The sequence below is a fragment of the Anser cygnoides genome, chromosome 9, assembly GCF_040182565.1.
Source record: "Anser cygnoides isolate HZ-2024a breed goose chromosome 9, Taihu_goose_T2T_genome, whole genome shotgun sequence".
NCBI lineage: Eukaryota > Metazoa > Chordata > Aves > Anseriformes > Anatidae > Anser > Anser cygnoides.
Window position 1 is genome coordinate 3,752,280 of NC_089881.1, and position 22,894 is coordinate 3,775,173.

Consider the following 22,894-nt stretch of genomic DNA (forward strand, 5'->3'; position numbering starts at 1 on the left):
TGGACAGTCTGCATGTTAGCAAAGACCACCTTTTATTATTTGACCTGAACATGTGCTTAAACAAGGAACACACTCATGAAACAGGACACACTCCTTGAATATGGCACGCCTCTGAAACTAGGCAGACTAAAGGAAAACTAGTGCAATAATGTTTAATTGCATCTAACAACAGAACAATAAAAACTACTTTTTATTCCTTTGTTTTGATTTTTTTTCCCCCCAAACCCATTCCATTTCTTCTCTTCCCACCACAAGAAAACATCCAGTGATTATTCCTGTAGGTCACTGTCCTTACATTGCATGAAACAAACTTCATCTCAAAATCAGCTGATCCATATTTACATTGAAGCATGCAAAGGAGGATACTGCAAGTATCTGCAATGCAAAACTATTAAATACAGTATAACTGAACAACAAGGTGTCCCTTTAACACTGCAATTCTACAGCCTTTTTCTGTGGTGGTAGTTTCCAGTGTATGAATTATAAAACAGCATACAATTCAGAAACAGAAACAATTTTGCAAATTTTGTTTGTATTTTCAACTAAGTTTTCTGGGAGAGCTGCGTCTAGCGCCGAAACCAAAGCCAGCTATTGAGTAGCCAGAAAGCTACAGTAATTGAGTACATAATCATTTCCCTCTTAGCACGCTCTTTGTTTTCTTCTTCCAGAAGTTGTAGACGCCGATTAAGTTTGATTATCTAGAAATAAATAAAAGCTTTTAATACTTTAAAGTTGCCAGGCTTTCTAGAAGCTTCTGAATACGCATCTAATATTAGTATCATAATTGGATGGATTTTAAACAATTGACAATGTGGCTTTATCTTCAACTACTAGTGACCAGACCTTGCTGTCCCTAATAAGTAAGGGGGTCAACAAAATTGGGCTCTCCAGATTGCAATACCAATACAGATTTGTGAAGGCAGTCCAGCAGGGCTACAGAGAGGATTCCTCACCATACTTGTTACATGGCTACCCTACCTTTGCAGCCATACCATTATATTACAAAAGACAACCTACTTCCCCATTTTACCATTACAGATTTTTCTTAATATTATCAACGACTATGCTTTACATACCTGTCTTCTTAAGGAAGCAGCATCTACAACAGTCATGTCATCTGGTGTTCCCTCAAGCGTTGTATCCACGTTGGAAAGACCATATCTATCAGGTTAAAGAGATTGCTTAGTCCATAATAAGATTATCAAGTACTGTATTTTATGAACATTCTAGTTGATATACTTTTTGCTGGTGATAGGCAGAACTATAAAACTTTTTAGCTTTTACAGAGTTGTATAATTCAATTGGATCCATTCAATTGGATCCTAAATGAATAAAGCACAAAGACATATGAAATGGGTACTTGACTGAACCTGAGTGTATTGTTCTCCACATTTAAATATTTTTGAAGATTCTCCACATAGACGGACTTCTTGCTGTCACTTGGTGTCTCCAAATACTACTTCTAGTTATTCAACTGAGTAGTGAATGCTGAAAATTGCCCAAGCTAAAATACCAAAGTTGCAATGGATTTGAACCAACCAAATGAAGATTTGGCAAGGGCTGTGTGTCTTATGCTCAGTACCTCTTCAAATATCCCACAAGAACACCTACAGGGATTAATGATCTCAGTCACAATAACCTTAGCATTTTAGGTGAAAGACAGAGAACCTTGCAAATGAAGAATTAGGTAGTGCTTGCTGAACTCAGCATACATCAGAATGATGGCTGTTCTCAGAACACCTCTCAATTTTCTTGATGCAGTGATTCAGAGAAAGCATTATTCTAACTCCATGGGCAAGTTATTTCAATACAGCACATTTATTGGTTGGGAGGGGGCAAAAAATCTACATAAAGTATGTGTTTTGATCATCCAAATGCTACATCTTACCTAGATTTTTTTCCAACAACGAACAGATAAACTCCTGATGCCATACCTACCACTGAGTTTCTCTCTCTCTTCCTATCTTAAAGTCCCTGTTTCCAACATTAACTCCCCTTGACTTAACCTGCTTTCTCATCAGGACATATGAACACCTGCTGCAACAGCTGAGGATATTGAACAAAATACATGTCAAAGCTACCAAATTAAAAAAATACACCTAAAAGAACATTTACCATTTAATGACACAGATATTGGTTAACTTTGACTAACATTTGAATACAAACAGAATTCCTTAAGCTCACAGAACGCACTTAAATTCAGATCCTATTTTTGTACCACATGTTCTTCCATCATTTTAGCAGGTGTCTACAGAATGCCCTTAGCTCATGCATGATCTCTCCCCCCCACCACCATCTGTCAAAAGTTCTCCTGCCCCATTGTTCAGTAATATATTGCTTCTGAGTAAGAGTCGTTGTTTCTAGATGACAATTGCATTAGTCTGGACTTAAGAAACAACGAGATCCTTGAGCAACACTGCATAGAGGAAATTAGTTTTTAATCTGTGTTTTTTGGGGGTTGAAGGTTAAACAGGTAAAGGGAACACTTCTCTAGGTAAAATCAGGATAAAAACAGGTTTTAGTAAAGAAATATTTGATTAAGCAACAGTCTGTCAAAGTCAAAACTGTTTTAAAAACATGATGTGAGACAAAAGTTTTGGTAACTATGTTAGAAAAAAATGCTCATTAAGGGTATTTTTTAATATTCTAAGGAGACTAAACATTCATTTCAATATAGTTTACTACTTATCATTCTTTCAGTTTAGGCACTATTAAAAAGACTGAAACTTGTTATTTGCTTAGTTCTGTAAAGCTCACATTGCTATTAACAAGTTATTTTAAAATAAACTTAAATTCTTGATAAAACAATACAAACATTCCTACTCTTAAAAAAAGCCTAAAGCTCTGCACAAAAAAAAAAAAAGTTTCATTTTCTACCATGGGTTCTTTCAAAGCCAAAGAATTTTCTGAGGATGGTCTTTCATAGCCTTTTTTTTTTTTTTAAACTTGTAGAAGGTAAAAAAAAAGAAAGAAATTAGAAGATCCCACCCACAGCATAGCTGTCCCCCAGCATCTCTCAGGAAAAAGAGAAGAGGCTCATCATTTCAATAGATGAGCATGTCTCCCTCCCAGGTCACAAAAATTTAATATAAAGTCACAGAACATCACTGCTGCTCTACCAATTTTCAAACAATTCCAAATGAAACTCAACCACTACTAATTAGGAAATACTCAAAGGATATTGCTAATGAAATTTAAAAGCCTCCAATTACACATGCATTTGAGTCTGAAATTCAGCAGCACATTGTATCCACTATTAAGTGAGGTCTTGCAAGTGACTTGGATGGGTAAGGAACAAGGGCCTGAAATACCTCAAGAGCTGAGGGGGAGGATATAAATGAGCATTATTTATAAAACCATAGGAACACTCAGAAATAGGGGAATGGAAATCTGAATTTTAAAATCTAAGCTAGTGGGTCATGACTAACAAAAAATACTCTTTACCTGGTGTTGTCATGATGAGGGTTAGAGGAAGTGGTAGCAGCTGACCCACCACGTAACACTGGCCTACAGCAGGTTTTTGTAGATAGAAAGCACGAGATGGAAACAGGAAACGACGAACAGAGATAAGAGGTAAAACACACAGAACAAAAGAACATCAAAATACTTCCACTTATATCGTATAATACTTCACCACAATGTAATACCTGTATATTTTATTGTGAATTGCACTTCCATATTTCTTTCATTCAGATTTAATTAACACTAGAAGTGTATGCAGCTAGGATCTATAGGTAAGTTTTTGAAGGTACAGTTTCATTTGTGGAAGATTGGAACAGAGGTTTGGGAGGAGGTTATCAACCTTGTAAAAGTAACAATGGAAGACTTCATATTTAAAAAAGTCTCCCCAAAAATACAAAATCCCAGGAAAAAAGTTATCTACACACTTATAGAACAGAATAGCTCGGTTGGGACCTACAGATTTTGAGTTCAACCGCCTGACCACTTCAGGCTGACCAGCAGTTAAAGCATATTGCTGAGGGCACTATCCAAATGCCTCAAACACTGGCAGGCCTGGGGTATCAGCCTCCTCACTAGGAAGCCTGTTCCGGTGTTAGGCCACGCTCAGCAACCGTCCCTAGTGCCCACCTGGACGTCCCCTGACACAGCTTTGTGCCTTGCCACATGTCCTGTCTGTGGTGACAGGGAGCAGAGACTTGCACGTCCCCCTCCTCAGGGGAAGGCAGAGAGCAGTGAGATGGCCTCTCGGCCTTCTTCTCTCAAAACCAGAATAGCCAGGAGTCCTCAGCCTCTCCTCATAGCACATGCCTTCCAGGCTTATAAAAGCTTTTTTAGTCATCCTCTCCTCTCTCTAAGAGAAGTTTGTCTTTTCTTTATTCATCTATGCTAAATATAATTCAGAAAACCTGGGCTAGTAGCCTAAGGACCATTTATAAAGGAGAGGCAGATCGCTCCAGGAAGAAGTGACTAAAAGCTTCAAGTAGATGCTATGTCTTCCCTTTAAGTACCACTCTTTCAATTTTTCCCTCCTCCTTTTCTCTCTTCAGCAGAGAAGAAAAGGTTAGAGCTTTTTAAGTTGCTACAACTATATAAGCACCAGCTTGTCAGGAAGAAGTTGCCATGTCCCAGTGTACAGAGCACACGAACACCAGCAGTACCTTCCGACAAAGACAACACCGTGCATTTCAGTGCCTCTGGTAAGGAGGCATTAGTGTTCCACAGCTGTGCTGGGTAACAAACTGAAAAAAAGATTTCAGGCTGTTGAACAATTTCTCCCATGTTCCCAATGCCAACAGCAGGTATTTGTGCTGTGCACTGAACCCACATATACTCCAGCCTCTAAAATTAAAGACAACAAAAAGACTCTAGAGATGAAGGCTTTTATGGGTTGGAGGCAGAGGCTTGGTGCTGAGGTGGCTGGGACAGCACTGTGGCCTGACCTGAAAACAAGCAAGCACTGTGCAAAAATACCATAACCACTTGTTTCACTTAACGATTCAGGGTCTAGGAACCTTAGCAAACTCTGCTACCCAGTGCAAGACATACTGGGACGAGGTCCTGCTCTAAAGAGCAAAGCATTCCAGTTACAGAAGATGTATATACATCTGTGAAGTTAAAAACAAAGTCCCTTTGCATACCATCATGTTTTCCTGTCTAGCACAGAAGCCAGCACGATATATTTCACAAAACAAAAAAACATTCCCAACACACACAATAAAAGAATATTCTTACCCAAACAAATAAGGTCTTTCAAAAAAAATTATCAAAATTGGTATTCCTATTTTCTAATCAGAGAAATAACTCAGCTAGTTTGAAGTCCTGTCTGTCAGAGGTTGTAACTTAATACTTGGAGACAACACAAGGAATTCAGAAAAAAGCAGCTATGGAACAGGTCACAGAGTTTCTCTGTGACCAGAGCCGCCTGTAATTGGCAGATATGCCAACAGCAGCTTGTCAGCATATCCCATGCTATCTAACACAGGACAGCAACATTTGAACTTTGTGTCATGAGAACAACAGATCTTAAACGTTCTCTCAGCTCTTAGCCTCTGTGGTAAACTTTAAGTTTCAAAGATGTTGTAGAACAAATTGATACTAACCAACCTACGCTGTCTTTACCAAAAAAAGCCACAGGTCTGGAGGTGGCTGAGTGCTGCAGCAAAGAACAAAACTAGGGTGCTGCAGGTTCTGTCCAAATCGGAAACTTGATCTAAACTAAATACAAGCCTTTAATTACACTTCCCAACACAGCCAGGCTCAGTTAAGCAGCTGCACATAGCTTCCCCATTTTCTCTGCAGTTCACATTTTTATTTCTTTACAGGTGCACCCAAAAGGTTCACCAGAATATTCTCCTGCCTCACCCACCCTTTCTACTTGCTCAGTTTCAAATATCAACAAAAAATTTACTATCTAGATAACAGCGACCTCTTAACTGAGATCGCCTTAGCCCAAAATCAGCAGCAAGTTTTTAGGTAAATACAGTGTGCACAAATATAGTCAAGCTATTAAATACATGACCTTCTGAAAAGGAATATATTAAAACTTTGTTTTCTGGCTACTTCTGTCCATTCCATCCTAAACATTACACATGATCAGAAGCAGCCTTAACCCATGTATACTCAGCACTTAACTATTTAACTGCAAATATAATTGCAGCCTAAAACATGAACGGAATGAACAGTAATGCACTTTAATAACAGTGGGAGATCAGGCAATAACACAATGACCAAATGAATCTGGTTTATTGTCCTCTGCTTAGAGCAGAGTATGCAGCGGAAATACCTCGGGAACGATGCAATCAGAAACGGGTCTGGGAGGAAAACAAGAGGTGTGGATAATCTAGGTACCTGTGTCCAACTTACATCACTTGCACACGTGAGACTGAGGCCAGCACATTCTTTGTTCAGTAGGGGCAGCAGCTATGTTGACTGCTCACTGTACGTTTCAGCTTCTCTGGAAATCTCAGAATGACCGTAAGAACAGGCCCTAGGACTTTATGGATGCGATCCAGATGTGAACTGGGTAAGAAGCTCAGCTTCTGAAGTACAGAATGGATTTGGGCACAGTGCAATCAGTGACTAGGTAAAACTGCTCTCCCTGCTTGCCTCAGCACTACAATTACCTAACAAAGCAGTAGGTTTGTGTTTCTCCCAGGCTCCTTCACATCTGCAAATCATTTCATTTGCTTCTGAACTACATTACCCTCATCCAAAGTCACATGTAATAACTTCTATGGTCTTAACTCACATCTTATTTTACTTCTGCCATGAAAAACGTCATTAACACCCTCAATATCAAACATGGTCTTGCAACACCTCAGGAAATGATTATGTGGGTGAAGATTAGCACTTAAGAAGGGTTGTGGCTTTTTAGGAAGGACTATCCTGAAGAAAGGGGACAGCAATGAACTTCCATACTTTTTTCTTCTTAATAAAAAGTTATTGGTCTAAGAGGTAAAAAATAGTTCAGATAAAGTACAGATATTAAGACAACTTTATTCTCATACGAAAATGTCTTTTTACCTGCATTTAAGACATTACAAAAATCCTTAAATACAGTTTTTATTCATTGCTTAAAGCATGTAAGATCAGTCTTTTAAAGACCAGTGTTTGGCCCTACAGTCATTTGATAGAAATTGAAATGGAAAGAGGGTTAGAACTGGGAAAATAAACTGACCTATTGTCCTTGTCCAAGCTGAAGGAAATGCAAGAGTAAACAGATAGCATAAACAGCGATCATTAGGTTGTTGCCCATTTGATTAGCCTATCATGCCAGCAATGCCAATGAAACCAGGCATAATTCATCATCTGCAGCAGAATAACCAGCACCTACCGTTAGCAGTTTTAGTAGATTTGAAGCTAATTTTGAAAGTTTTTTGAAAAAAGCAAGCCATGAAAAAAGTGAAAACTGTGTCTAGTGAATAATACAAGTCAGATCTTGCTCATTTTAATAAAAAGATCTCTTCTAGTAATAAGCATAACATTTAAAATAGATAACGTTTTGAGATAGAAAGCACATTATATAGAGCAAAACAACAGAGTGCAGTTTCAAACAATTTAAAATGAACAATATTTTGCAACCATGCAAGTGGATCATCCAAATTTCACATTCCTACGCCAGCTATAGAATAACGGTGGGTATCTAAACACCCCACACAAAGAATACACTTTTACCTTATTGATTAGTTCATTATTTTGGCAACATTAGTTCATAGGTGAATAGCACCAGTTTCCTGTTTCTTCTAGGAAGTTTAGTAAGTATACATCAAAAATGACCCCAAACCCAGAAGAATAATGCAGCTTTTGAAGTATTCAGAACCCTAGAATTTTTCTGGTAACTAAGGTAAGATGAAAGGCTATGTATGAATATGTGTATCCAAGAAAATGTGGGCAAGAACATGCCCAATGGAAGCCAGGAATAAATCCCACTAGCTTCACTGCAGACTGGAGAAAGGGCTAGAATTTCAGTCAATTTTAACAAGGATTTTTGGCACAATATACAGTACTGTTATTCAACAACAGTTGAATCCCTCCTTATCTAGGAGCTTTAATTTTGTAAAAATAAAAATAAAAAACTTATTATTCCATCTGATCTTTTAATATTGATGGTTAAAAAAAACAAGATTATCCAACTGTGGACAGTACTACAGCTTGCTTTCATAGAAATATGAGGGGGTTAAGCACCCAAGTCAAGTTCAAGGAGAACTAAGCATTTCTTTTGGGTGGTTTTTTTTTTTTTGGATATATAGATATATTATTTTTAATTTCTTTAAGTCCCAGATTAAGGGTATAAAGGCCAGCAAGGCTGGAGTTCTGCATGATTTGATAACGTCAATATGGGACACTGTCACGTCAGCAGGTGTGGTGAGCTACATGAGGTGCCAGTTTGGAAAGTGACTGCTAAAACTTCTCAATAAGATTGGCTTGATAGTTACACTTTCTTACTAAAAGAACTGGAAAACAAACCCTTTAACTTCACATCACCAAATATTAGGAGTGCTACTGGTATGTTAGCAACCAGAGGCAGACCAGGAATTAGAAAGAACTTCCTAGCACAGGCCACAATGAAGGACTGCAGGAGGAACGAGCAGCTCCTTCCAACCCTTCTTCATGTCCACCTCTCAGCAAGAACTACAGACTGTGTGCAGTTCTTTCCTGAACCTCTGTGTTAGCATGCTACTGAAACGAAAATTGCTTTTCATAAATTAACCTTATTTTCACTCTTTATAAATGCTTCTGCAGTGATAAAAATGACATTCTCCTAATGCTCACAACAAGGCTTGTTTTGGCTCATTACCTCTCAAAGTATCAGCTTACCCATAAGAACAAAGACAATTAATCAGGGGAGCAAGTATATATTGCCTTTTTTGCTCGCAACATTGGGTGAAGTGGTCACCATCAGTCACATATCAACAAGAGGTACTATTCACTAAACTGACACAGTCTAATGTCTTGACACGTTATTACAAGCAGCACCTACAATGTCTTGCGTAATATTCTATCTAGTTTCTGCACATTTCTTTTAACGATTTATGGCAACATCACCCCAATCTTATTGATTTGCACCATTACTCACCAACAGAAAAGCAGTAGGCAAGGCTAATAAACGTGCAGTTTTAGGATCAAGTATTAATTGCAGCAAATGCTGACAATCTGGGAACAGCAAAATCTCTTGCACTCACAAATTAACATTTCCTATTTTGATTTTTACTTGGAAGGAAATCTTAACGTTTATTTGACTGAAACGGAAGCATTTTGAAATGTGAATTTTGGACAATTAAATTGCTTATGAATAGTGAAAGCAAAGGAAAGCAAAAGCAAATAATTTCATCTCATTGTTTTATGAACAGAAACCACACTCCACTAAAAAGAAGGAAAAAAAAAGAAGCAGCAGAAGCTGGCAGAATCAGTGACAACCAATCACCTGCGATTTTCATCCAGCACATCCAAGACCTGCTGGTAAGCCCTACGAGTGGAAGACTGGATAAACGACAAAATGCCACGAGCAGAGTAAAGATTAGTTCCATCTTCAGGTAACATATTGGGAGGACAGACACGAGCCTGTTGCAGTGATGGTGTCACACTGTTCATACAAGCATAGTAAATGAAGAGAGAAATACTACAGTCAGATTTTTAATCAAAAAACTTTTCAGATAGTCCCCATTCCAAAACATTTATCGCTTGTTTTTGGTTTACCCTTCTCCCATTATAAGCTGACATCCCCAAATCCAGTAGCACGGGATCATGAGCTATGTTTATATCAGCAGTTTAAAACAGTTATACAGGGTAGTTGTATGAAGTCCTTGCCCAGATAAGTCTGTACCTGTCGAAGTCCGTACTGAAGTCCTCATTGACATCAATGAGAAAAGTTTTTAAAAGCACAGGCATTTTAAAAAAATCCTACCTATAATCTCTTTTCAAAACACAAGCTTTTTCAATAAGGAGAATCTCACACAGAATTCAACGATTTTTTTTTTCTTTGTGCTGTGAGTAAAGATAGAATTTTGATTTACATGTGAACAGTTTAAAGGCAACTGCTGGATATCAATAAAAAAGGGGCACAGAATTCATATCCCAGTGATAACAACTTACATGATCTGAGGTTTTGGCCATGATGAATAACAATACTTAAAAAAAATAAAAATACAAAGGATTGAAATACAAGCATGAGCATTTTGGTTTACAGGATTACACAAACCTAACAGAAATAAATGAATTTTGATAAACTGCATTTGATGTGCTCATTTTCTACCTGACATTATCCACACTGTCCTTCACACATCAAGGTTTTTTTTTTTAAATCCGGAGTTCTTAATTTAAAATGAGATTCTTAAAGAGGAAGTCATTTGTTAGCTTAATCATTAATATTAACATATAAATGCAAGACAAAGCATGAATTCACTGTACCCTTTAAATCTTGGGATAGTTTTTATTCCAAGATTAGCACCCTTAATTCAACATAATCCCTTTAGCCTTGCCACTTGTACTTTGCCCCAACAGTTTATAGAGTTGTAATGCCCATCTTTCCACTCTTGTTTGCATTTTTATGAAATTAAGCATTACCAGCAGAGTACCTGGAAGTAGACTTGATATGTGGATAATTTCTAGATAGGTCATAGCTCTACAGATACTCTGTTTTGAATAGGGCTGCTTTGCAACTGGCTGGCACCACAATCTGAACCGAGTAAGAAAGAAAATTCAATGGAAAAGACAGATTCAAAACGTGTTACACAGATGTCACTTCAACCACAAAGGAGTCAGAGCTATCTTAAGCTTCAAGAGACATACAAAGACAGAAGTGGCTGGTGCTTGACTGATATTGGTCATTATTAGTCAGTTAAAACACAAATATCTTTTCTTGTTGCTGTAGAGTAAGCTTGACCAAAAGAAAAAGAGGAGAATGAGAAATCAATAAGCATCTACTTCACTTCTTTACATATTTCATATTTCCTGTAAGAATTGCGGAATTTATTTTTTTATATTTAAAATGACTTATTTTGCCATCAATAGTAGCGGTCACAGCCACAAGTTTTACTCTTCAATTGCATTGGAAATTCCAATATTCCCTAGAAAAATCTCCTGAAGTATGGAAATTCTGCCACTAAAGTGAATTAATGAGACTTTCTATTCACGTATGGATTTGCTAGCTTGAGGAAAGGAGGAAAGAGCTGAAGGCTTGAGTTCATATTATGTTTTTATATTACAGTATTTTTTCTTGTTCATCATCTCAGATATTAGGCTGAATAACATCTTAAAAATATTGCAAAATAAGATACCGTAGAATTCCTGTTGTCCAGAATGCTATTACTGTGAATAACCACAGCAATGGCATTCATAAAGTTTGTGTAGATATTGAAAAATAAACAAAAAACACCTATTGAACTAGAACTGCACAAAATTCTCTACAAGAAAGTTACATGTGGTAAACATTATTATTATAATCTCATAATTATAAGAATAATTATATGAAGGGCTCAAACCTCAGGATTAGGGAATATGGGGGGAAAAAAAATAAAGAGGCCAAATTCTTCTATGTTTCTTTTTCAGGATTCAAAATTGTTCATCTGTAAGCATATGGTAGTCCTTTGAACTACATCAGAGACCATGGAGAAGCAACGTTATGAAGCAAATACCTGATATACAAGTCAGCCAAGATAACGTAAGAATAATTCTCTAACATTTAACATGACTACTTATCATTAGAGATTGTAGCTATCCCCCTCCTCTCTTTCATTGATAGCCAAATGATCTTAGTCTTCAATAGCATTTTGTTTAAGTTTTCTGAAAATAATTCTTATTTGCAGCTACAGCTGGTTATTGTCTCAACGCTTTCTGGCTTAAAAAAATAGAATTTGTAACTAAAACAAACAACTTAGAGTTACAGAACTTACTATGGAGGAGCTCAGTAACATCCTACTACATGCAGAGTTTCTAGCTTCACAGGAATCTCCCCAAAGCTTTCTCAAAATATTTGAGATATATGCAGGGTTTATTTCAGAATTTCTCAAACTATGAAATCCAACACTCTAGGGAGAAAGAGCTTCCCCTTTCTCTAAGGGAAAGGCAGGAGAAGAGAAAAAATTACCTGTTCTCCCCTTTTCAATGCAGTCTTGGTGGCTTTGACTTCTGATTCAAAGTAGAATCTTTACATCCAACATCGGCTAACAATGTTGTAACAATCGGCTGACCAACTAAAAGCTTAATTTCTCCAGCTAATCATAAACAGCCAAAGAACAAAGAATCAAACAGACTAAAGCTTTTTTTTTTTTTTTAAATAATTCAGTTGTTAATTGAAGCTCTCCCTTTCCTTCTACCACCGTTTACTTTTTCCTATGTTTCTTACACAGGGAAATGATTTGGCAAAGTTTGAGGAAGCTTGCAACAAAATTAGAAACCACACATTCAGTGTAGCAAAGCCTGTTTCAAATTTTATATTCTAAATTAATCTTAGTCAGAAAATTAGTAATGCAGAGAACTACATGATTAAACACACTCTTGATTTTCTTATACCAGGTAACATGTAGGCTTACGTGCAATCCTTAGTCGAAAGAGGTGACTGGAACCGTGGCATTTTATTTCTTGGGACAGTATCTGATCTGTGACACCTTGAATAATAATTGTAATCTCTTAAGTAAGCATCCTTTATAAATAGAGGGAATAAAATTTAGAGAGACATTATTATTGCTACACATGTAGATAGTTATTGTTCAAGCAGGTGCCTACTTGTTAGTCTCATTTTTTTAAAAAAGCATTTGAGAATTACTATCTCTAACTCCCAACAAATTCTTGGAAGAGTCTCTGCATGCAAATGGATGACAACAGGCAAAAAAAAACAAAAACAGAAAAACCTATCTGTACCATGTGGAGAACACAAGGATAAGTAGCCCAGCCAACTTCTTTGCTTCAGTCTGACAAGCTAATATAAAACATTGTCATTTTTAAGGTCGGACACTGGAATTTCACAGAGTACATCTGAACATTTTGTCTGAGAACAGCAACGTCCTAGATTAAAACTGGAGTATTATACTCCTATTCAGATAAAGGTTTTAAGTGATAGTACTCCATATGCCTTTTCAACGGGAACCTCACCACAGCATCTTAATAGCCTATCATGTCTAACAGAAATTTGAATCAAGGAGGTAATAAAAACAAGCAATGTTTTTTTTTTAATAGAAATTAAATATTTGAAGTAATTTGAAATTGGCTGTAAAATGTGAACTGTTCTTCCTATGAAGCTGTGAATCAGACTCAAACATTGGAATAAAGAGATAATCTTTCTCAAATTAGATCACCATAATATTCATTATTGTAGAAATAACCTACCTGGATATGACATGAACTTACAAGTCAAGCTAGTTTTGATGATACAGCATTGTACCACCATGACAACTAGAACAAAGCTAATGCTTTCAGCCAACACCACTCAAAATAAGAACTGCAGGAGCAGCTGGTTTCTTGCACATTTGTAAAACAGTAAAAAAAACATTTCTCGGGGATATGACAAATTTTGAAATGATATGAATGAGATATAATAGTTGCACACGTAAGTTTTCTGCAGTGCAAACAGTACATTTGTAGTATAATTTCTCTATTTCAATGGTCTAATTTATCAACAAGGGAATTCATCTTAGAATAAATGCATCGTATTTACCAGGAACCTCTAGAAAAAATAGCAGTCTACAAACTAAGTGATAATCACTACCATCTGAGGTAGCATTTGTACCAGCCAGGTTGGTTTGCTTGTATTTCTTATTTTGAACCACTCAGTAGCATTTCCACACCGGCAGCTTCTCCAAGCAGCTTCTACAGCTAAAACTGAATGCTACATTATTAGTTTTGTTTCTAGAGTCACCACTACTATTTCATTTCCATTAAGCTTGCCTTTTTTTTTTTTAAATCTTAGATTTGCAATATATGCCTTCTGGACCTACATTGTGAAGAACCAAGAATCAAGAAATACCTTTCTCACCAAGTACAAAAGACTTGTATGGCTCACACAACTGCAGGAAAACCAAAGTTTCACCTTGAGCATTGTAGTTTCATAATATGCATTCACAGAATATTCTCCTGAGGATTAACCAGGTTAAAAGGTATGTTCTCCACCTGGAGATTGACTCAGCCCAGGTGAGAGAGAAATATCAAACTCAGCATCACTGAGAACGCCACAGCACGTTCAAAGTGATTTCTTTTTCTGGATCACACTGAGTCCAAAGAAGCAATGATGACAGAAAAAGAAGCAATCACTAGGAATCAGTGATTTCAGAGCAGATGATCTACACAGGAGGCACAGCATAACTTTTGTCTTAAGAAAAGAAGTGCCTAAGAGGATGAGAGACAAATGAAGTTCTACAAATATAAATTATCTGCAGGCTGGCAAGTGTGGAATGCCACAGTGAAGAAATACAGATTCTTCCACATTGCCAGTAGAGAGCACAGATACGGGAGGCTCAATATTAGTTGTTATTCTTCATACAAACAAATAGAAGAGATTCTGGATCAATCTCAAGCTTATATAATTTTCCTAAAAGAATGGAAATGCTTTCAGGACTTGTACTTGACAGATATTATGCAGGCACAAGCATGAGCATTGAGAGAGGGAAAACTCATCTCCAGATGTGTCAGAATTTCCTAGCTTTTGTATAAACTGATATGATTTCTTGATAAACTGAGTCATGCCAAGTAGAAGTTACTTAGTTCACTGATCACATCATTTTTATATTTACAGAATTCCAGGTTTGTATTGCATTGCTAAGCCTCTTTGAAGGACTGCTAATAGATTAAGCAATTGTGACAGCAAATAGCATTTAGACAGCTTTAAACCAGCAATTCTACATATAGCAAAGCACACAGGTGAACTTTGCAGGTTTAGAGAACTTTTGGATTTGAGAAACTCAAATGTGAGAAATCTCACAGTGACTGGATACATGCATTCAGAGCTGATCCTGCCAGCTTTTCAGATCACAGCCCGGGACTTTCAGAAGAGTAAACAAACAGAGCAAGAATAAAGTGATTTCAAGAAACTGCAACAATTCATACGCCATCTGTTTGTCCTTCAACAGCAATACATCAAAGACTGAAAAAGCAAAGCTGGTAGCATCAAAGTGGTAAATTTTTTCACACGCAGCTTCCACCACATGAAGACTGTCTATTCCTGCCTGCATTGTGTGCAGACTATCACATAGGCATTCCTGCAGAGTAATTACAAGTACATCCAGCCCAACGTATTTTAACCGGATGACCGATATCAAAGTGAACTTGGGCACTTAGTAGACTTCTGTAACATCTGCAGACTGAGATGATCAAGGAGCTTATGGATGTGAATTTCATTTTGCCAGTTCAGTGAACATATATAATTCAGTAGACTTGAACACCTAGATATGTGCAATAAGCTTGTATCAACTCAAAGACTGATTAAGTAAGAGAAGAAAGATATGCAACAATATTTCCATGAAGATCTGGAGGAAGAAAAAGAAAGTTATAACCTCTGAAATAAGCATTAGAGTACATTTCACCAGTTTTAGACAAACTAACTCACAGGTAGATAGATACATGTACATTTAGTACTTCCTAGTAACCCTGCTGTAAATAGAAGAAAACAGGCATTTCTAGGACATAAGTCACCTGATCTGTTTTACGCTAAAAATAAATAGATCCTAAGTAGGTCTTGCACTTACTTCCCTCAATTTCCTGCAAATTAAATTTCGTGTGATTTAATAATACTGTGTTACACAGTCTACATTTGTCCAGTGTTGATGAATCCCATTGTTTGGTCTTACTTCTCATATCCTTTCAACAAGAGAAAAAGTATTCTTTATGGTAGCTGTATTAGGAATTGTTCTGATCAATATACGAAGTTTAAGTGTTACATTGTGAAAACAATTACTGGCAGGTGGAAGAATGCCATCACTCAGAACATAGCGATTAATCAAGTGACTATCATGTCTAATCAGAATATACAGACACGTATGTCTTCAGAAAGCACCGTAAGAACTGCTACCTCTGATGGTATCAGAAGATGAAGTTTCCGACTTTAAATGCTACTTGCCATTTTGGTCTTAAAAGATTATGATATATATTCACAGATTCCAATGCAGTAAGTATATAGACACCAAAGAAAATTGACTTGTTCTAATATTTATGAGAAAAACTGGAGATACCCATATTCCTTTGCCTATGAATTAAAACCATTATGTAATACCAGTGGGAACAGGGAACATTTTACTGCACAAAGAACTCAACTTTTTTGAGCAGATAACCTGAAAATCCAGGAAAAAAACACCCTACACCACTTCATAAAGTGAAAAAAAAAAAAACTCCTGAAGTAGCAATTCAGAGTAACTGGTGAAACAATGGCAAGCCCAGAAACACTCTCACCCACACACTCTAGGAATATGCTTCCCAAATACCTTACTGAATGTCACCTTAGTGAACGAAACGCAAAGAAATTAAGACAAATGCTAGCCTACGACTGTTAAAAATTAAGTGTTTGCTACAACATTTAAAACGTTAGGAAAACAAATGCACAGAGATAAGGCACAAAAGAAATACGTAACAAAGCTGTAGTGCATCCCAGCACCCCATTGCTCTACTCACAGGGAGTCATTTCGGGCCAGCTGGCCATTCTGCCGAGTGGCGTTTTCGCTCATGGAGCGTTCTCTTTTCAGTCTTCCTACTGAGCGAACCTGTGTACGAGGGGAGGAAGATGGAGATAAAAGACAGGGAATTCCAGCAGAGACTTAATAACTTAGCACTGGAGGATTAGCACTGGAGATTTCCATTAGATCTGTCCTCAGATACAAAGCCATATTTTCACGGGGTTCCCAGAGATTAGGAGAAAGACATCAGACGAGAGGATCTGATGCAGGTACATGTAAAACCAACTTCCAAACTTGTTGCCACCCTTTGATATGTAGATTTGAATTTGTAAGAAAGCAATCTGTTACACTTAATATTACTTCCTTTCACCAGAGGCAAATACTTTTCTACTTTGTTTTCCAAGTAGACAGAATATGCAACTTCATAAATATTTCTCAGTTCTTAAGATGTCAATTACACGCCATCCACCTGGATGCCAATACCATGCAATTCTTTGCAGTACTTTTTCAAAGTTTTGTTAAAACTCACTAATTCTACGTGCTGCAATATCATATATCAATGAATACCAAAGATTAATAATACATGTCAAAACAACCTCAGTGTGTTTCTGATAACCTGCAAATTAAAAAAAAACTCACAGCTTTCTCTTTAATCAAAAGGGTTATTTCGTTAAAAGTACTTTGAGCAGTTCTAATTATGACTTCATTTTATAAGTGCTGTGTAAGCTTACTGAGACTGCCAACCCCTAGTCATCTGTCAGTGAAATATGGAACTTAAAAGGCACAGTTTAGAACAAATGCAGTGCTTATAAAAATATTATGTATTTTCCCAGCTTATGTTTGTACCAAATACGTCTGCACTACTATGGAGCAGTCACCGGTTCTTTCACTTTGCTTTAGAAGAAAGTTTCTCAACCAGGGAAAGAGCAAAATAAGTACTAGCCTCTTCGTTCTGAGGTGTCTGCTGTGGAGGTTTTTCTAGGTCCAAAAAATCTAGTGGCCGATCACTAAGAGAAATAACACGGGGAGGAGTTTTCAATGCCAGCGGTTTGAATGGAGTAGACTGAAGAAGGTCAAGGTCTGGTGGTCTGGAAAGTGGAATGTCTTCACTGTTACCTGCAAGAACATCAGTCGTCAATAGAAAGATTTCTGTGGCCTAAGGGCTGATTTTCTCAGACTATGCCAAATAGTGAAGAATATTTCTTTTTAAGAATCTTGCTTGTTAAAAACTACGTTTAAAGCTTTCTTAGCTAGCACGTTAACTGACACTTATTTGAGCAGTATGCCTGAGAACAATGGTCCTGAGTAATCCTGAGCAACATCAACCGTTATTAATGTGAGTGCACTTTTAATCTCTATACATAGACCTATTAAAGCATATCTGTAGACAAATACAACTAACTGGTGATTTGAACATTTCCTTCTTCCAAAGCATAAAATACACACTTCACACATTTAGCAAATTGTAAGGCCTTCAGCAGTTCCAGGTCTCTCGCTGTAAAGCCCACAGCCATAAATACTAGAGAACTCTTGAGAGAGTGCACCCAATAATAAACAGAACCTTAACATGACGGGCATTCCAATTATAATAAAAAAACATTTTGAATAAGAAGTGTCTCATATATAGTACATGCCCCAAACTTCTAACAGGAATTTTTAGCTTAATAATTAAAAAAAATCAGGTATAAATCAATAACCATTAAATCTTCTTGCCCATAATCCAGAGGTGGTTTAGTAAGATGAGATGTCAGCAGTTCAACTTTCTGTTCCTAACTCCTTCATTAACCGTCTCTGCTATGTTACACCAAAATTATTCACGAAGCATTTTCAGAGACTGAGATGCTCATTAACTTTGACTTAAGAAGTAACAACTGTCTGAAAACTGGAAAAGCATTACACAGCTTTTTCTTTATAATATATATATATATATATCATGTGTGTGTGTGTCCTATAAGAAATTTGAGGAATTAAATTAAATGTTTGCTTATTTTTCTTATATTGAGATGCAGACATACCTGCCACTACAATCCGCTCTGGAACCTGCATCGTTACACTGGCATTTGGGAATCCTTCTGGGATGTCCTTCTCAAGGTCAGCATTTGGAGGAGCTACTTTGAGTTTTTCTGGGACCCTCATGCGCTGGCTGATTCCTTCAGTGTACTCCATTTCGTACTGAAGGCGATTAATCTCTGCCATCTCGGCAGCTGGCGATGGGAACGCAGCCCCACTCATTCTGACAAAAGAAAACCAAAAGCTCTAACAGCAATACATGAAACCAACAGAAAGCAACTAAAGGAATCTCTCTGCTGTGATTCCTGGGCACATGTTAAAAGATCCTGAGTAGACTTTTTTAGAGAAAAACTACACAATAAAATATGTAGAAACTTCAGTCCCAAGGGGCTGAGCACAGCAGGCAATGAGCTGGGAACAAAGCGGTGCTGCATGCAGCACCGAAAGCTGCACGAGGGTCCTCAACTGGAGTTGTACACAGCATGTGGAACTCCTCGTGGGTCGTGCTTGTTTGCTTTTCTAAATCACTATTCCTGCACTGGCTGGCAGAAGAAGAAAAAACATTGGTAAGCTCTTCAGGATTGGTAAGGACACGGTTTCTTATCAACAACCTGTCAAGTTGGCTAGAAGACCAAGCATGTTCATAACCTGCTGCCAATTACATGCAATTAGGTAAACATTTCCCTTCTGAGTTTTCTGTAAATGAACATCTTACAAGGGTTTACCAATACTTTTATTTACGCAAACATTTTCTTAGAAAGCAAAGGGATTTCATAGGAAGCAGCGGAGGAATTCACTAGAAACTGGGCTGTGATGGTTATTGATAGGGCAATTGCTGGAGAGCTGTATTGAAGACACAGACCGAGATAACTTTTTTTTAAAATGCGTGCAGGGTATTCAGTTTAAGATTGGGAGGAAAAGAAATCCTAGAGCTACACTTGAAGAGGGGCTGGAAAGGGACCACTGATGGAAACTAAAGGCTAGAAAGAAGAACCACATGGCTGAGAGAAATTTTTCTTTAAGGCAGTGGTTAGCAGACCTTGTCAATGGCTCATAATCACTCAGATTATGGCGATGGCTTGGGTTAAGACAAAGAAAACCTGGAGCTGCAGTTAGAGCAAGGCTGGGAAGTGGCTTCAGCAGAAGCTGAGCTGCAAGGAATACTCAGATGTGAGACACTTTTCATCCAGGCAGCAGCTGGGGGGCCCTGTCCATAGCTCAGCCTGAGGTTACGGTTACTTTTACTGGTAGGGTTAAGAGAATTATATATTTCTACACATATATGCACACATACAAGATGCAAATACAGTTACCATGGGAAATCCACCCAAAGAACACAAAGCTTGCCTTAGCAAGAAATCTTTTGCTGGTACTGCTTGGAGTAGCTCCCTAAATGAAGCAATCGATTCTGGCAAAGAGCATTTTTTTGCCACTATAATTGCAACTGCATTCTTTTACTATTTTGGGCAGCAAGGCCACGTCTGTTGCTGTGCACACACTCTAGCAAGCCAAGCACGCACAACTTGGCCAACAAAACATTGCAGGGCAGATCATCTGCGTGGCAGGCGAGACAGCACACAAGCCCCGCTGCCCACCACCCAGCCTGCAACCACAAAAAAACACCTCCTGCGTGAGAGCCGCACACCTTCGTCAGCCTGCCGCCACGAGCTAACTCGTACAACGTGCCCTTCTTCCTCCCTCAGGCCTTCACCTTGGGACCCACCCAAGGAAAGTCAGCCCCTGTGACCCTGTTTTTTGGTGTCAGTGTTAAGGTTGCAATCATGACGTACAAGGGCAGATTTGGCATGTTTTTCAATATAGGTAGTGCGCTTCCTACGGAAGCGAACCAAGCCAGCTACCCTTAGTCCCATCAACCTTCCTGGGCACAGAATGAATACAGCATCTCCAATAGTTTATAGTTTCATGAATTATAATGTAATTTCATGTAATTATAATTAGACTAATGCTTGGCCTCGTCACACAGAAACAGTACTTTCCCTATTTATCAATCAAACCCCAAATCAATAGTAATCTGCAGACAACAGAAATAAGCACACAGAAAGATATGGTCGCCGTCAGACTGTATTAAATGCACAAATTCAATATATTAAAAGTGTGATCCACTTGGCAATCCATCCTGGGACCCTCGGTGCTATTCTCAAGACTCCCAATCACCACAGATGAAATGAAATAATCTCTCTCATCTCAAAGCCTCACTCACTCCAGCACACGAAGAGAACTGGGGCTCACAGAGGAGGTCTCCATTCCGCATAAACTTTAAAAAAAACACTACCACAAAAAGACAAAGAAAATACCTGAAATTATGCACTGATTTAATCCATCTGTATTAATTCTTACTGTTTGTATGTACCAAACGACAGGAATTTGAACAACCCTTTTCACTAGCAATAAACACTCCAAAATACATGTCCTTTGTAGTAGCTCAAGAGGTGCACAAGCAGCTCTGTCACTTCGTAACTCGTAGATTTCACGTTTTTTTCTTGTTGTTGCTGCCCTTTGGTCTTGCAAGCTATGTTCACCTCTCTTGTGAGAGGTCAGCCCCGTCAGCCAGCGACATGAAAAAAGACCACAGTCTTCAGCAATTCTGCTTGCCAAAAATATGCCTTTCCTTTCCAAAGAGAGTCTATGATCAATAAAGCATTTCCAGATCAATAGTAGTAAAAAAAAGTATTAAAAATCATAACATTAGTATCAGTAATGAATTTCAAGACCTTAAAGTACCCAGGATGTCTACTGGCAGCAGCATACAAAATAGTTACCACTCACAAGACTTAACTAAAGGTCTTTGACAGCTTGTTTACTTTCTTACTCTGAAACACCCACACAGCTCTAACGTTTGTTCTCAAGCATCACCACAGTGCTTACTGCTCACCACAGCTTCCCTAAAGTTTGGCATCACCTTAGTATATAAGTCAGCATGACAACTGCCTTCCAGCTGTAAGATAAAATACACAAAAACAGACAGCACCATAGAATCATCCCATAAATGACTTATGAATAAAATATTACTGTTCAGGCTCAGCTGCACCCGGTACTTGCCAAGGACTGAGTAACAACTCCATGTCTCCCTACTCCTGCCTCTCTCCTGTACTTCTTGCCATTGAAAATTGTTTTCTTTCTCCACATCGATCTCAACTTCTAACCCTTCTTGCAAGGGAACAGCAAAGCAAACAGCACTGAGATTGCTGCAAGAAAAAACTGATGATAATTGAGTGGGGCTTGTTAATAAAAATTTAATTGTTTAAAGGGAGCATAAACAGAAGTCATGCAGTTTTCTGGGACAGTGTCAGTAATATATTCTGAAAAATAAAAGATCACAGAGAAAGAGAGCTGTAAAGTTGATGTTTATGGAATTAAACAACTCTGAAGAGGAATGAGAACAGAAGAGTCCTAAGAACGAAGAGATAAAAGCACAAGAGCGTGTAAGACCGACAAAATGAAAAATGACGAAATAAAACCACGGTCTGAGAGCAGGACACGGGAAGGGCAGACACAGCTGAGCACAGAGGAGCTCGGGCAGCATCTCACGGAAACGCGAGGAGACAAAGCGGGGCGGGCAGGGGAGGCCGCCCAGGCCCTCAGCGGCCGCGCGGGTAGGCTGCGGGTGCCTGGCGGGGGTCCCCCATCTCCCCCCGTTACCCCCCCGCATCCCCCCGTCCCCCCCGGGGCTGGCAGGAGCCAGAGCCCCTGGCGAGGCCGGGCCGGGCGGGCCGCAGCCGGTCAGGGCTCCCGGCCCCGTCTCCGTGCGGGCTGAGGCCGCAGGGGGAGCCGGGCCGCACTCACCCCCACGCGCGGCCCGGGGCCGGGGCCGGGCCGGTCCCGCGGCGGGGCGTCAAGCGGCGCGCGGCGCCCTCAGCCCAGCGGCAGGTAAGAGGCGAAGCCCGGCAGGATTGACCCCATCGGGCTCCCGTAAGGGTTGCCGGGCCGGGCGCCGCGCGTCACGTGGTTAAAAAAAGGGCGGAAGCATTTCCCGCTGAGGCCTCACGCGCGGGGCGGTCCGACGGCGTCCATTTTGAGTGAGGGCGGCGCGGAGGCGTCAGGGGGAGCTGGTCCTGCGGGGCGCTTGCAGCGTTACTGATAAGGGCTAATTAACGTGCTGCCGTAATGTGGGGGCACGAGGCCCTAATTAGGTGCTCGGTGCTGGAACGTGTGGCTCAGAGCGCGATGCAGCTGGCGCCCTCACACGCGGAGGCGCGAGGCCAGCCGCTTCGGGGCATGGCTGCTGGGGGAGAGGCGGCCGGCCGGCTGGCGGCCACGCGCCGCGCGCCTCCCCAGCTCCTGCCCCTGGCCCAGCCTCGCGCGGGCGG

At 39.2% G+C, this 22,894-nt stretch overlaps 1 protein-coding gene across 13 annotated transcripts; it reads right to left on the reverse strand.

Moving 5' to 3' along the window:
* MFF (mitochondrial fission factor) lies at positions 1–22,540 on the reverse strand. 13 transcript variants are annotated; one of them, XM_048063057.2, is made up of 10 exons: positions 22,371–22,534; positions 18,572–18,789; positions 17,500–17,672; positions 16,555–16,643; positions 12,492–12,566; positions 9,386–9,544; positions 7,139–7,156; positions 3,445–3,507; positions 1,077–1,161; positions 1–698 (listed from the first exon to the last, which is right to left on the reverse strand). In XM_048063057.2, the coding sequence occupies exons 2-10, from the start codon at positions 18,786–18,788 to the stop codon at positions 567–569; spliced, it is 1,011 nt and encodes a 336-aa protein (XP_047919014.1). In that variant the 5' UTR covers position 18,789; positions 22,371–22,534; the 3' UTR covers positions 1–566. The 13 variants fall into 13 exon arrangements, with proteins under 13 accessions (XP_047919014.1, XP_013036968.1, XP_047919017.1 ...); XM_013181514.3 differs by lacking the exon at positions 22,371–22,534 and adding an exon at positions 21,627–21,812; XM_048063060.2 differs by lacking the exon at positions 12,492–12,566 and having other exon boundaries at positions 22,371–22,532.
* Between the last annotated feature and the right edge of the window lie 354 nt (positions 22,541–22,894).